Consider the following 15,836-nt stretch of genomic DNA (forward strand, 5'->3'; position numbering starts at 1 on the left):
CTTTAAAAATAATGCTGAGCAAGACCAGCTGAAATATAATTAGGATAGAATTTTGGAAAAAGAATGGAGCATACAGTACGCAATGTCGCCCTTGGGCTGAGAATTGCGGTATATAAGTGAAGTAAATAAATAAATAAATAAATACAGACAGTCCTAGATCACTAATAAACTGCAATTATTGCAATTAGGGACATATTGCCGGGAGTTTCCTTATGTTCCAGTGTGCCTTCCTTATGGGAAGGCACACTGGAACAACCACGTTTTCAGGCTCCTCCTAAAGATTGCCAAAGTTGGGGCATGCCTGATGTCCTTGGGGAGTGAGTTCCAGAGTCAGGGGGCCACCACTGAGAAGGCCCTCTCCCTCGTCTCCACCAATTGCGCCTGCGATGGAGGTGGGAGTGCGAGCAGGGCCTCTCCAGATGATCGAAGAGATTGTGTGGGTTCGTACACAGAAATGCGGTCAGAATCTCCTTTGGGGTGACACCTTCTGCTGTCAAGAATTCAATGATTGCATGTTGCTTAAGTTACATTGACCGACCGTCTACGCAGGGTTCCATACATTGCATTTTAAAAACACAACCATTCAATGCTAAGGCTTCCCGCCAGAATGAAACTGCAGAGGAGAGTCTACTGAACAAGCCAGTACCTTCCGCATACCAGTACTGCCATCTGTTGAGGAGTAACGAAGGTGGAGGCATTACTTTTCATTCAACCCTTGTCTTTTTTTACATTGGTTCAGCATATTCAAAAGTAAAGTTTCCTGACTGCGTGCCACCCCCTTTCTACTTTTTCTCATTTTTAGTGCCAATTGCATTACATAATGCTCTCCCCTTTGTGGACCTTCACAAAACGGAACGGGTGGGAAGGGATCACACGTACTTGAACGGTGATGTAAAAGAACGGCAGGAATTTGCAAGCTCTTGCAGTTCAATTGTTCCCTATGAGGTACGATTTGACTCTGAAAGTATCCCTGCACTAAAATCCCTGGTATATTTATTAGTACCTCTACTAATCCGCAGCCTTGTTAACAGCGGGGACGTTTTCTTCTGACTCACTGGATATTGTTTGCCTTTCTTTCTCCCTGATCCCTGCTTTGGTTTGATGAGGGGGGGAAAAAAAGCAAATTATCAAATGGTTTTGGCAATAATTTCACTCTCCCACCAAAGCTGTGCGCATTAATTGTTTAGTCCCCAATCTGTAGCCCACGTTTTTCATCTACAAAGCTCTCACACTGGTTTGGAGCCATTCCCAAAAACTGAAAACTTGATTTGAACCCAATAGCAATTATCATTAGGTGGATAAGCCTTTTTCTCAAGACCTCATACGGGACATCTGCACCATCAGATGAGTATAGTTTGGCACCACTTGAACTGCTATGGCTCAATGCTATGGCACATTGTGGTGGCTGAACTGCTGACCTGAAGGTCGGCGTTTTGATTCTGTGAGATAGGGTGAGCTCCCGTCTGTCAGCCCCAGCTTCCCATGTGTGGACGTGAGAGAAGCCTCCCACAGGATTGTAACACATCCAGGCATCCCCTGGGCAACTACTCTGCAGACAGCAGATTCTCTCACGCCAGAAGCGACTTGCAGTTTCTCAAGTTGTTTCTGAGACAATAAAAATGGCACTTGTGTTAGAGACCCTAAATTGGGTCTTCTTAGGTCCACATCGCGGGAGCACGAAAGGAAGGAGACAGTCCCGATGAAAGATAAAAAAACCCAAGGTTTTATTTTAGTTTCTTCATGAAGAAGACGAACAGCCTGACAGCATACGTAGATGCTACCCTTCAAGTGACTGCCATCCTCTTCTCTTGAAATCTGCATATCTTTATACCTTAGTGCAAACAATGCAAAAAGGGAAAGTACCACTGACATCAACAATTTTAACCTTTTACTGTGAAATCAACAATTTTAACCTTTAACAAAAGAAAACATTTTTTTTGTCATGGAAAGTACTCTCTTGCCAGCCCCTCTCCCTTGACTTTTTGATGGAAAGTACCTTCTTGTACATGCAGACTCTGCACTTTACTACAACCTTTGAAGTTAACCACAACACAACATCCTGTGTAAGAAAGTACCTCCTTGTACCTCTACATGTCACATCTTGTTTCTTAAAAACATTTTCTTCCGTATTGCTCTTTTTCTACAGAGAAAGGGTATACTTCTCTTATGTTGTTAATTTCATTCAAAACCCCTTGCTTAATTTCACTCAAAGACCCTTTCACTTGTAGTGTTACAAGTGCTTTAGCTTTCCCTGCCAAAGAGTGCAGGTACCTCACAAAACTACAACTCCTAGATCCTCATAGCATTGAGCCATAGCAGTTCAAGTGATGCCAAACTGCATTCGTTTGATGATGACAGTGTAGATGTATCCATAGACAAGAAAGCTAAGACACAAAGATGCAGAAAATGTGTTGAAAATGGCACAAGGAGCTCAATTTATCTTTCTTAGGCTGGATCTACACTGCCATATAATCCAGTTTCAGAATGCAGATTAACTGCTTTGAACTGGACTATATGAGTCCGCACTGCCATATAATCCAGTTCAATGTAGTTAATCTGCATTCAGCAACTGGATTATATGGCAGTGTAGATGGAGGCTTAGAATCTGAGTTGAGTTTGGTGAAACAGAGAAAATTATGTTGTCGCCTCCAACCCTTCTTAGGGCCCTTCTACACTGCCATATAATTCTGAATATCAAGGCAGATAATCCATATTATCTGATTTTAACTGGATTATCTGAGTCTACACTGCCATTTAGTCCCATTCTAAGCAGATACCGTATATACTCGTGTGTAAGCCGAGTGTTTCAGCCCACAGCCAGCATGACTGCATGGAGCGCCATTACGTTCCCGCAGAAGCAGTACCTATTGATCTACTCACATTTGCATGTTTTTGAACTGCTAGGTTGGCAGAACCTGGGGCTGACAGCAGGAGCTCACCCCGCTCCCTGATTTGAACTGCCAACCTTTTAGTCAGCAAGTTCAGCAGCTCAGTCGTTTAACTCGCTGTATCACGATGTAGTGTTAATTTTACATTATTTTAACATATTATTATTATTAAATTTATTTTACTCTGTTATTATAATTACATTTAAATTATTTTACTCTGTTATTTTTATTACATTAATTATTTTACTCTATTATTATTACATTTATTATTTTACTCTATTATTGTTACATTTATTATTTTACTTTATTATTGTTATTATTACATTTATTATTTTACTTTATTATTGTTATTATTACATTTATTATTTTACTTTATTATTGTTATTATTCCATTTATTATTCTACTTTATTATTATTACATTTATTATTTTACTCTATTATTACTGTTACTATTACATTTCCATTTTTTTACTCTTATTATTATGATTACATTTCTTATTTTACTATCTTTATTATTACTGGAAGAATACATAAGAACATTTACAGTGAAGAAGGTTAGAATAATGGTTTAATCAGAGTTGGACAGTCTTATCTAAAAATACAATTTTATGTAAATAGTCGAAAACATTTAACCTCCTGATGCCTCAATTAATGTAATTTTAGTGGTATGAATTTTTTAATTTGGAGTTTACCAGTAGCTGCTGCATTTCCCACCCTTGGCTTATACTCGAATCAATACGTTTTCCCCAGTTTTTTGTGGTAAAATTAAAGAAAGAGAAACCAAAAGCAGGGATTTTAGTGATGTGAGATACATAGAATCATAGAATTATAGAATCAAAGAGTTGGAAGAGACCTCATGGGCCATCCAGTCGAACCCCATTCTGCCAAGAAGCAGGAATATTGCATTCAAATCACCCCTGACAGATGGCCATCCAGCCTCTGTTTAAAAGCTTCCAAAGAAGGAGCCTCCACCACACTCCGGGGCAGAGAGTTCCACTGCTGAACGGCTCTCACAGTCAGGAAGTTCTTCCTCATGTTCAGATGGAATCTCCTCTCTTGTAGTTTGAAGCCATTGTTCTGTGTCCTAGTCTCCAGGGAAGCAGAAAACAAGCTTGCTCCCTCCTCCCTGTGGCTTCCTCTCACATATTTATACATGGCTATCATATCCCCTCTCAGCCTTCTCTTCTTCAGGCTAAACATGCCCAGCTCCTTAAGCCACTCCTCATAAGGCTTGTTCTCCAGACCCTTGATCATTTTAGTCGCCCTCCTCTGGACACATTCCAGCTTGTCAATATCTCTCTTGAATTGTGGTGTACCAAATGTTATGTGAAAGTTTACCTACTGCATGGCTTTTGGAAAATAAAGTAAGGAGACTAAATATATGGGAACCTTGTCTTACATCCTTTATTCTCCAATCTGAAAAACCGATACCACAATTGCTTAGAAAATGGGGGGAAATTGGGGAGGGGGTTCTAAATTTTTTCAAGTTCTTCCCATGGAGAGTTACAAAACAGAGCACGGCCTCAGTGAACTGAAGTTGTAATCAATGTCATAGTGGCAGGTGTTCACGATACATTCCCTAACCATGCCCCCAAGCAGAGTCCAAAAATACAGGCAGCGAGAGCATAACCTCAAAGTTTGAGGATTAAGGATTCAGGACATGGTTCCTCTTGGATATACGGTGGTTGAGGGACATCCATATAGGCATACACACACACACACACACACGCATATATATAGGTATGGCCAACTTGTCAGCTCCTTTTAGGGTTTAATAATTGAAGAGGTTTCTTTTGCTTAAAAGGATTCCAAGTTATTGGGTTGTTGTAGGTTTTTTGGGCTATATGGCCATGTTCTAGAGGCATTCTCTCCTGATGTTTCGCCTGCATCTATGGCAAGCATCCTCAGAGCTTCACTACCTCTGAGGATGCTTGCCATAGATGCAGGTGAAACGTTAGGAGAGAATGCCTCTAGATCATGGCCATACAGCCCGAAAAACCTACAACAACCCAATAACAATCTAGAACAGTGGTTCTCAACCTTCCTAATGCCGTGACCCCTTAATACAGTCCCTCATGTTGTGGTGACCCCCAACCATAATATTGTTTTCGTTGCTACTTCGTAACAGTCATTTTACTACTGTTATAAATCATAATGTAAATATCTGATATGCAGGATGCATTTTCATTCACTGAATCAAACTGGGTGCAAATACCCAATACACCCAAATGTGAATGTTAGTGGGGTTGGGGGAGGATTGATTTTGTAATTTGGGAGTGGTAGTTGCTGGGATTTATAGTTCACTTATAATCAAAGAGCATTCTGAATTGCACCAGCGATGGATTTGAACCAAACTTGGCTCCCATGACCAATGGAAAACACTGGAAGGGTTTGATGGGCATTGATCTTGGGTTTGGGAGTTGTAATTCACCTATATCCAGAGAGCACAATGGATTCATGCAATGGTGGATCTGGACCAAACTTGGCACGAATACTCAATATGCCCAAATGTGAATGCTGGTGGAGTCTGGGGAAAATAGATCTTGACATTTGGGAGTTGTAGTTGCTGGGATTTATAATTCATTACAATCAAAGAACATTCTGAACTCCACCAAGAATAGAATTGGATCAAACTTCCCACATGGAATCCCCATGACCAACAGAAAATACTGTGTTTTCTTATGGTCTTTGGCGACCCCTCTGACACCCCCTCGCGACCCCCTCAGGGGTCCTGACCCCAGGTTGAGAAACACTGGTCTAGAACATGGCCATATATCCAAAAAACTTACAACAACCCAGTGTTTCCAGCCATGAAAGCCTTCAACAATACATTGATTCCAAGTTATCTTTTTGAAAGTCATCACAATACATACATACATACATACATACATACATGGAGACATTGTCAGATTTTTTGTTGTGGTGTCCTGAATGGCAATAGAAAATGGTCAAGGAACCTAGCAGTTCAAAAACATGCAAATGTGAATAGATCAATAGGTACAACTCCAGCAGAAAGGTAATGGTGCTCCATGCAGTCATGCCGGGCACATGACCTTGGAGGTGTCTATGGACAACACTGGCTCTTCCGCTCAGAAATGGAAAGGAGCACCAACCCCCAGAGTCGGACATGACTGTGTCCAATTCTGGGCACCACAATTGAAGAGAGATATTGACAAACTGGAATGTGTCCAGAGAAGGGTGGCTAAAATAATCAAGGGTCTGGAGAACAAGCCGTATGAGGAGCGGCTTAAAGAGCTGGGCATGTTTAGCCTGAAGAAGAGAAGGCTGAGAGGAGACATGATAGCCAGCCATGTATAAATACATGAGCAGAAGTCATAGGGAGGAGAGAGTGAGCTTGTTTTCTGCTGCCCTGGAGACTAGGATGTGGAACAATGGCTTCAAACTACAAGAAAGGAGATTCCATCTGAACATTAGGAAGAACTTCTTGAGTGTGAGAGCCATTCGGCAGTGGAACTCTCTGCCCTGGAGTGTGGTGGAGGCTCCTTCTTTGGAAGCTTTTAAACAGAGGCTGGATGGCCATCTGTCGGGGGTGCTTTGAATGCAATTTTCCTGCTTCTTGGCAGGGGGTTGGACTGGATGGCCCATGAGGTCTCTTCCAACTCTATGACTGTGTGACTGGACTTAACGTTAGGGGAAACCTTTTACCTTTACCTTTGGAAAAAGGAGAGGCTCAGGGTCTCAAATCCTTCAGCCTCTCCATGGAGGAAATGAACATATAAATTTCGTACAGACCGAGGGAGGATGCCTTCTCAAGGCAGCTGTCAGACACTGTCAGAACATCGACTGCTGCTGCAAAACTGTCCCTTGTCAAAGGAAGATGATGAATAGCAAATGCACACTGAACACTGCAGGCACTGAGCGGATTTAGAAAGCACGCTGGCTGTCGGAATCGAAGGGAGAATTTTGACGAGAGTAATTTGGGGAAGGATTTTGTTTCAGCCTTAATTCACTAAACTAGGCCATGATGTTGTTCTGTGCCTTGTCTTTGAAGGAAGGGGAGGGGATGCTTTCTACTGTAACGGTATGCCACCTTGTCATCCTCACCTGTGATAAATAAATACATGCATTTCCCTTTTGATGGTGAAAACCAAAGAGTCTTTATTTCCGAGCACGGCTGCAGAGCCTTAGGACACGCAGGGACGTATCTTGCCCGTTCCCCTTGAGCAACCTTGAGCTCTCTCTTGCTTCTGTCGGATCAATTCCACTCAGTGCTCGCCTCGTTCTGCTACAGAGACCTCTGTTGACAATTGTGATCCATTTTCCCCATCAGTTGCTGCATACAGCTTGCTGTTCTGAAAATGACCAGACTGGCACAGTGGGGGTATGGCCGCTTTGTACTGGCACAATCCCCAAGTGCCATTCTGCCAGGGATGACAAAAGGGTCAGCAGCATTAGGTAAGCAGGAAAAAAAAACACCTGGTATAACTGTAGCCCATCATCTTGTTTAATATGAGAAAGAGGTAAAATCACCTCTTTCTCATATTAAACACATTTCACCACACTAAAACAGTGGGTGTGGCCCTCATGAGACATGCCGCATTATTACAGGGTGTCTGCACCCTACACCACTGGAGAAATTACACTGTTTAGCTGATATTGCACCACCTGACATCCGCAGGGAAGTAGCAGCCAATAGTGAAAGGACCAAGGCGGAGACATCTCCAGCTCATCCCCTGTTTGGGTATCAGCCAGCACGTCAACGACTTAAATCAAGAAATAGTTTTCTAAGATCTACAGAGACACTCGTTGGAACACCTCAGCAAGGGAGAGTCCAAAAGTGGCAGGCTCAAACCCAGAACCTCAACCAATGGCTGATAGAATCATAGAATCAAAGAGTTGGAAGAGACCTCATGGGCCATCCAGTCCAACCCCATTCTGCCAAGAAGCGGGAATGTTGCATTCAAATCACCCCTGACAGATGGCCATCCAGCCTCTGTTTAAAAGCTTCCAAAGAAGGAGCCTCCACCACATTCCGGGGCAGAGAGTTCCACTGCTGAACGGCTCTCACAGTCAGGAAGTTCTTCCTCGTGTTCAGATGGAATCTCCTCTCTTGTAGTTTGAAGCCATTGTTCCGTGTCCTAGTCTCCAAGGAAGCAGAAAACAAGCTTGCTCCCTCCTCCCTGTGGCTTCCTTTCACATATTTATACATGGCTATCATATCTCCTCTCAGCCTTCTCTTCTTCAGGCTAAACATGCCCAGCTCCTTAAGCCGCTCCTCGTAGGGCTTGATACCAAATGAGAGACTCCCCCCTGGGCACACAGAAGAGTGGGCGAGTTGGAAGGCACTGAACAGACTGCGCTCTGGCACCACGAGATGCAGAGCCAATCTTAAGAAATGGGGCTACAAAGTGGAATCCACAACATGCGAGTGTGGAGAAGAGCAAACCACTGACCACCTGCTGCAATGCAACCTGAGCCCTGCCACATGCACCATGGAGGACCTTCTTGCATCAACACCAGAGGCACTCCAAATGGCCAGATACTGGTCAAAGGACATTTAATCGACTACCAAGTTTGCAAACGTTGTGTTTTTTTATCTGTTTGTTTGTTTTGTTCTGTTAGAAACGTAATACAATGGTCTGGTTGCCCCTGACATGATAAATAAATAAACCATTGTGGTGCAGTAGTTTGGGTGTGGGATTGAAACTGTAAACCAGGGTTCAAATCCCTGCTTGCCACCCAAAAATATTGGATTCAAATGCATATGATTCTGGATTATATTATTGAAGTTAGATTTATGACAAGACTATATAATAATAAAACTTTATTTATATACCGCTCTATCTCCCCGAGGGGGACTCAGGGCGGTTCCCAAGCAACATCACCAAAACATACAGAGTAAACAGCATAACATAAAATCAACAAAACAACATAAGCATAAAATTATCACAATAATATATATATATTACAAAATAATCCTGCCTGTTCAGAGCAATTAAAAGGCCGGGCCGAGGCTAGTGCAAACTCCAAATATGAGGGGGCTGGGAATTAAGTACAGTGCTATAACAGGCTAATGGCAATAGCAGGTACGGGTTTGTGGCTGCTCATTTCCAGGGCCTATTAGAGGGATGACCGGATAATAGGTAAGAAGTGCAAGGCCATATTCAACAATGTTTGGGGCTAGGCTGGAACTGGTCATTCTCAAAGGTTTGCTGAAACCACCAGGTCTTCAGGCTCTTACAAAAGGAAGGGAGGGATGGGGCCTTCCTTATTTCCCTTGGAAGGGCATTCCAGAGGCAAGGGGCCACCACCGAGAAGGCCTTTTCTCTTATCCCCACCAACCGTACTTGTGACTGTACATGGAGTTGTGTTGGAGGTATCCTTTATAGGATTTACTAGGTCCTTCAACACAACTCTATAGAAACTTCCAGTGGAGACATATCATTAAATCACCTGGAGCAGGTTTTCCCCTGACATTAAGTCCAGTTGTGTCCAAATCTGGGGGTTGGTGCCACTCTCCATTTCTAAGACGAAGAGCCGCTGTCGTCCGTAGATGGCATGACTGCATGGAGTGCCGTTACCTTTCCGCCGGAGCGGTACCTATTGATCTACTCACATTTGCATGTTTTCGAACTGCTAGGTTGGTAGAAGCTGGGGCTAACAGTAGGAGTTCACGCTGCTCCCCGGATTAGAACCTGTGACTTTTAAGTCAACAAGTTCAGCAGCTTAGCAATTTAACCCACTGAGGGATTTTTTTTGGTTCTTTCATTTCGGGGCCTGAAAACTGGACCATTATGGCAGGACCTGAACTGTTTAGTAATAGCAGTTCTCTTGGCATTGCTCCAAAAACCTAAAATAAATTGATAAATGAAAATTAAATCTTGGCATGTAAATTAACTATAAAACCCAGCCAAATGTCTGTGAGACACAGATCAAGAGGTTATAATGTTGGCAGGATAAATGATGTGGACCCAGAGCTGCAAGAATGAAAATATCACAGCATTATGGCTCAAAGCCCAAATATTTCCAGCAAAGGTCTACAGAAACCATTTCAGATAAGAGATAGACAGAGCATGGGACTGTCATTTTTTGAAAATTACATTTCCTCAAATCCTTTAGCCTGAAGAAGAGTAGCTATCCTATTTGGGAGATATTGGGACTTGTAATCCAAAAAGCTTTCACTGGAAAAAAGTTTGCAAAAGAGAAATTCTAGAGCAATGGCAAAACCTCAAATGTCCCCATTGATGTTAATGACTGCTAATGTCCTTGATCTGGTTGCGGCTGAAATTATTTCCAAATGAGGAACCAGAAAAGAATGGGAGTACATGAAAGAACGGAGCGTCATTTTCTCGTTCTGTAATCCCTCTTGACCCGGCCTCCTCTTTGGGATCTTTGTGTGCTGTGTTCAGAGAATCACATTTAACAGATGTCCGACCCACACAAAACCTCACATCTTGGATCCAGACCAAAGCAAGATCAGAGCGAAGATCAGAGCGAAAACTTTGGAGAAGGAAAAAAAAATGTTTAAAAAGGCTTAACATGCTTGACCTTCAGATAGCCCTGAGTGCGGGGATCCAATTAAGCACTGCAAAAGTTACGAGAGAGTTCAAGCTAAGATGTGGTGACAAGGAACCCGACGACTTATTATATAATAGAGTCCCAGCCCCAAGGCAGGGACTGGATGTAATGTTGGCCGAAACTCTGCCTTGGGCTTGAGGAGTCCATTTCCAAGTTGCTTCTCCTTTGAAATGTTCTCTGGATAATCGGTCAGGAAATTCTATACAGTGGAAGTAATGCGGTCTGACACCACTTGAATTGCCATGGCTCAATGCTGTGGAATGATTGGATATGTAGTTTGGTGAGGCACCAGCACTCTTGGGCAAAGAACCTTGGAAAATGACAGTTTCCATGATGGAGCCATTACAGCAGAACTCTTGTGATGCCAAACTTCATTAATTCTACAGTGTACATTGGGTATGGACAAACTTTGTCCCTCGAGGTGTTTTGGACTTCAACTCCCACAATTCCTAACAGCTGGTAGGCTGTTAGGAATTGTGGGAGTTGAAATCCAAAACACCTGGAGGGATGAAGTTTGCCCATGTCTGGTGTAGACGCATTCTCATATGCTTGAGCATTCCAAATAATAATAATAATAATAATAATAATAATAATAATAACAATAAGGACCTTGGCCTGCACTTAAACACAATCAGCGCTGATAAAATTACCATCTGCAAAAGGCCACCTTACTGGGATCTGCACACATTATTCGCCGATACATCACACAGTCCTAGATACTTGGGAAGTATCCGGCGTGTGATCCAATACAACAGCCAGCAGAGTGTCTGCTGTGGACTCATTTTGTGTTTCAAATAACAACAGGCAAAAGTCTTGGACAGCTATGGCTCCCAAAGTAACCCATTTAACAGGGATGTGTTATTGCCCCAACTTTATTTTCCATCTTCATCGCTATGATATCTCATCTTGTTGATGGGAAGCTTGCCACCAGAGTGGAAATCATCTATCGGACAGATGGCAAGCTATTTAACCTCAGCAGACTGAAAGCCAAAACCAAAATTACAACAACATCTATTATAGAACTCCAGTATGCTGATGACAACGTCGTCTGTGTGCATTCAGAAGAAGATCTACAAGCCACTCTAAACACTTTTGCAGAAGCATACGAGCAGCTCGGCCTGTCATTAATCATCGAGAAAATCAAAATGCTCTTCCAGCAGTCACCAGGCAATCCCTCTCCAATGCCAGATATACAGCTTAATGGTGTAACATTAGAAAAGAAATGTTGACCATTTCCGCTCCCTTGGCAGCCACCTCTCCACCAAAGTCAACATTGACATGGAAATTCAACACCGCCCGAGCGCTGCGAGTGCAGCCTTTTTCCCAATGAAGCAGAGAGTGTTTGAGGACCGGGACATTCGTAGGGATACCAAGGTGCTTGTTTATAAAGCTATTGTCCTCCCAGCCCTGCTATATGCCTGCAAGACGTGAGCAGTCTACAGACATCACATGCAACTCCTGGAATGATTCCATCAGCGTTGCCTCTGAAAAATCCTGCAAATCTCTTGGGAAGACAAGCGGACAAATGTCAGCGTTCTGGAAGAAGCAAAGACCACCAGCATTGAAGTGATAGTCCTCCATCATCAACTCCGCTGGACCGACCATATTGTCCAGATGCCCGACCACCATCTCCCAAAGCAGTTGCTCTACTCCGAACTCAAGAATGGAAAATGGAATGTTGATGGACAGGAAAAGAGATTTAAAGATGGGCTCAAAGTCAACCTTAAAAACTCTGGCATAGACACTGAGAACTGGGAAGCCCTGGCCCTTGAGCACTCCAGCTGGAGGTCAGCTGTGACCAGCAGTGCTGTGGAGTTTGAAGAGGCTCAAATGGAGGACGAAAGAGAGAAACATGCCAAGAGGAAGGCGCGTCAAGTCAACCCCGACCGGGACCGCCTTCCACCTGGAAATTAATGCCCTTACTGCAGCAGAAGATGCAGATCAAGAATTGGGCTCCACAGTCACCTACAGACCCACTTACAGAACACCGGCCTTGGAGGACCATCATCCTCGGACTATGAGGGATCGCTTAAGTAAGTAAAGTAAAGTTTCAAATAATAATAATAATCATCATCATCATCTTTATTTATACCTTGCCACTATCTCCCCAAAGGGGACTCTGGGTGGCTTACCTGAGGCCAAGCCCGGTAATACATTACAGCAAAATATTACAGAACACAATAAATAACAACACAATAAAAATAAGTAAAGCATAAAAGCAAAATAAAACAGTGCAAAATGACAAAGTGAAAAAAAATCAAACACAGTAGGCAGGCCAAATGTACGATATAAAATGCTAAAACTCTGGATGAGATAAGAATGAAAAAGGTATATTTGTAAGGGAGGAGCACGTAGGGTACGAAACAGTGGAGACCGGCCTAAAAAAGGTGCAATATGAGGACAACAATTATGGGAGAAACAACAGGGAGTAAGTATATGGCCACTCTCCAAAGGCACATTGGAAGCGCCAAGGTTTTAGATCCTTCTTGAAGGCTGCTAGGGTGGGGGCCCAAATCCTCAGAAGTCTTCCATATTTGAGTTTTTGTGTGTGTATTTAAATCTAGTCCTCAGACTGAAGAAAGCTGCGAGTGGGGGGTGGCTACCCAACCTTTTAAGAATAAATTGGTTCTATTCATTCTCTCTGCTTTTGTTGGAAAATATACCCTGACAATGACTGTCTGTGACTGATGCTGAAACGAAACTGAGCCGATGAAAGATGTGAAATATCAACTGCCTCGTTTTCTCACTAGTAGGCTGCAGTTTAGCTGGCAGAATGGAGAGGAAGTGATCAATTGGACCAGCAGCCCCAATTTTACGGATGGCGGAGCTCTGAGGAATGGCGGTGACACAGGCACCAGGTACAAACACAGATGGCATGATGCTGGAAAGGGCAGCTGCGTCTCACACTGCAGATTTATGGCGTTATGATCCTACTTTAACTGTCATGGCAATGGCCCCTAATGGTGCCCCTCTATTTTGTTTGGAATACTGTGTCCAATTCTGGAACCATAATTTCAGAGAGAGATTGACAGACTGGAAGGTGACTAAAATGATCAAAGGTCTGGAGACCATGAATTCCTATGAGGAGCATGTTGAATTGCTGGGTCTGTTTAGCCTGCAGATATAAAGGTTGAGAGAAGGGGACATGATAGCTATGTATAAATATTTGGAAGGACGTCATAAGGGAGTGGGTTTGTTTTCTGCTGCCCTGAAAACTAGGACTAAATGGAGCAATGGGTTCAAATGACAGGAAAGGAGAATCCTCACTACCTCTGAGGATGCTTGCCATAGATGCAGGTGAAATGTCAGGAGAAATGCCTCTAGACCATGGCCATATGGCCCGAAAAAACCTACAACAACCCAGGAAAGAAGAACTTCCTGACTGTAAGAGCAGTTCAGCAGTGGAACTGTCTGCCTTAGAGTGTGGTGGAAGCTCCTTTCTTGGATGTTTTCAAACAGAGGCTGGATGGCCATCTGTCAGGGATACTTTAATTGTGTTGCACTCCAGGTCAGGAAAAAGCCCTCTGACTTTAAAACACGCCACATGAAGAGTGAAGAAACAAATCTTCTTTTATTGAAGCTTAGTAAATAGCCAGAAGAAATAAATGCGTGTAAGAAAATTCCAAAATGTACTAAGTCCATAAAAATAGTAACACAAAACAATGTCCACACCAGAAATAAAAGCAATCCAAGAATTTTAACCAGACAGGAATCAACAGGATGCAAAGACAATCCAAAAAGCTAAAAAAGATCCATAGGAATGAGACCCTTTGAACAGCATTTCCATGGCACATGAACTTAATTTCCAAACGATGCCTGATCTAACAAGTTTCCCCTTGAGGCAAACCTTATATCCCCAAACTTAGAAATTGGTTTCGCTTTCCCCCACATTTAACCCTTATCAGACGAAGCTTTTCAGAGCGATGTAAACACTGAGTTTGCTGTCAATCCTGGCTAATCTCCAGCCACCACATTCTTCAGCTCCCTATCTGGCTGCTCATTAAAATTCCCAGGTGTCAGATTGTTTTCCAAACCCAAATCTTGAGAGCTCACAGAGAGAGGGAGTGAACTATCATTGCTAGGCCCAGCAGGAATATTCTCATGAGAAACTGCCCTTTGCACTGGGACCTCTCTGTCATTGTCTACCTGAAAATCATTGACCAAACCATCTCCATCTTGTATCTCAGCATCATCATTTCTCTCATCATTTCCCTCATCATTTCCCACATCAGGATCCTGAAACACAAACACAGGCTGATTCCCAACAAATTGTGCTTTTCCTGCATGGCAGGGACTTGGACTAGAAGGCCCATGCGGTCTCTTCCAACTCTATTATTCTATGATTCTGTGTGTCCTAGTCCTTATATCACATGGTTCTTATATCACATGGATGATAATTCTAAATGCTCCTTTTTAAGCTTTAGTGTGTAGCCGTGGTGGCACAATGGATTAAACCCTTGTGCCAGCTAAACTGCTGATCTGAAGGTGGGCGGTTCGAATTTGTGAGATGGGTTGAGTTCCCATCTGTCAGCCACAGCTTGCCATGCAGGGACATGAGAGAAGCCACCCACAGGATGGTAACACATCCGGGCATCCCCCTGGCAACATCCTTGCAGACAGCTAATTCTCTCACACAAGAAGCGACTTCCACTTTAGTCTCAAGTCACTTCTGATATGATAAAACAAGCTTCAGTGGTGTAATTGTTTGCGCATTGCACTATTTCTCTAGAGACCAGAGTTTGATTTGTCCCATGGCTATGAGTGATGTGACCCCAAACAACTCTGTGATAGGGTCACCTTAGGGTTGCCATATGTCAGACGCAACTTGAAGGCACACAACAATGAACTCCAGATCCCAGGATTCCATAGGTTAAAGTTAAGGCAGTTAAAGTGCCACCACAGCACTAAATTTGTGTAGTGTGGAAAGGCCTAAAAGTTGTTTCATACTTTTTTTGGAAACTTTCTTTTGCTTTGGATTCAACTCCCAGAATCCTCCATGGAGAATCTGAAAATGAACTTTTCCCAATTCAGTAGGTAGGTGGTAGCTTCCATATCAGTGAGACAGTAGAATCAGCTTTGGGTTTTAGTCCAACCTTTAATAGAACTGAACACTATCCCTTGGGTAGATCCTTTCATGTTCAGACTGAAACTCAGAGTTCATCTACACTGTAGGATTCATGCAGCTTGACACCACTTCAACTGCCATGGCTCAGTGCTATGGGATGTTTACGTCTTTAGCTATTCCTGCCGAGAAGTGCTAGTGCCCTCACCAAATTATAACCACCAGGATTCCATAGCATTGAGTCATGACTGTTAAAGTTGGGTCACATTGCATTAATTCTACAGTGTGGATGCACCCTCAGAGCAGATTTAAGTCTACTGACATGGAAGCTGTTAACTGCCAATGCT

At 43.0% G+C, this 15,836-nt stretch overlaps 1 protein-coding gene across 2 annotated transcripts in view; it reads left to right on the top strand.

Moving 5' to 3' along the window:
• Window positions 1-15,836, top strand: part of ST8SIA5 (ST8 alpha-N-acetyl-neuraminide alpha-2,8-sialyltransferase 5) — a 72,277-nt gene that overhangs the window by 13,973 nt on the left and 42,468 nt on the right. Inside the window, exon 2 of one of the 2 annotated variants that reach the window (XM_067464666.1) lies at window positions 13,178-13,285. The exons of the other annotated variant lie outside the window; for it this stretch is intronic. Within the exon in view, the coding sequence (XP_067320767.1) occupies window positions 13,178-13,285 (108 nt within the window). The remainder of the gene's footprint in view (window positions 1-13,177; window positions 13,286-15,836) is intronic. 2 annotated transcript variants of the gene reach the window in all.

The sequence above is a fragment of the Anolis sagrei genome, chromosome 2, assembly GCF_037176765.1.
Source record: "Anolis sagrei isolate rAnoSag1 chromosome 2, rAnoSag1.mat, whole genome shotgun sequence".
In the NCBI taxonomy this organism is placed as follows: domain Eukaryota; kingdom Metazoa; phylum Chordata; class Lepidosauria; order Squamata; family Dactyloidae; genus Anolis; species Anolis sagrei.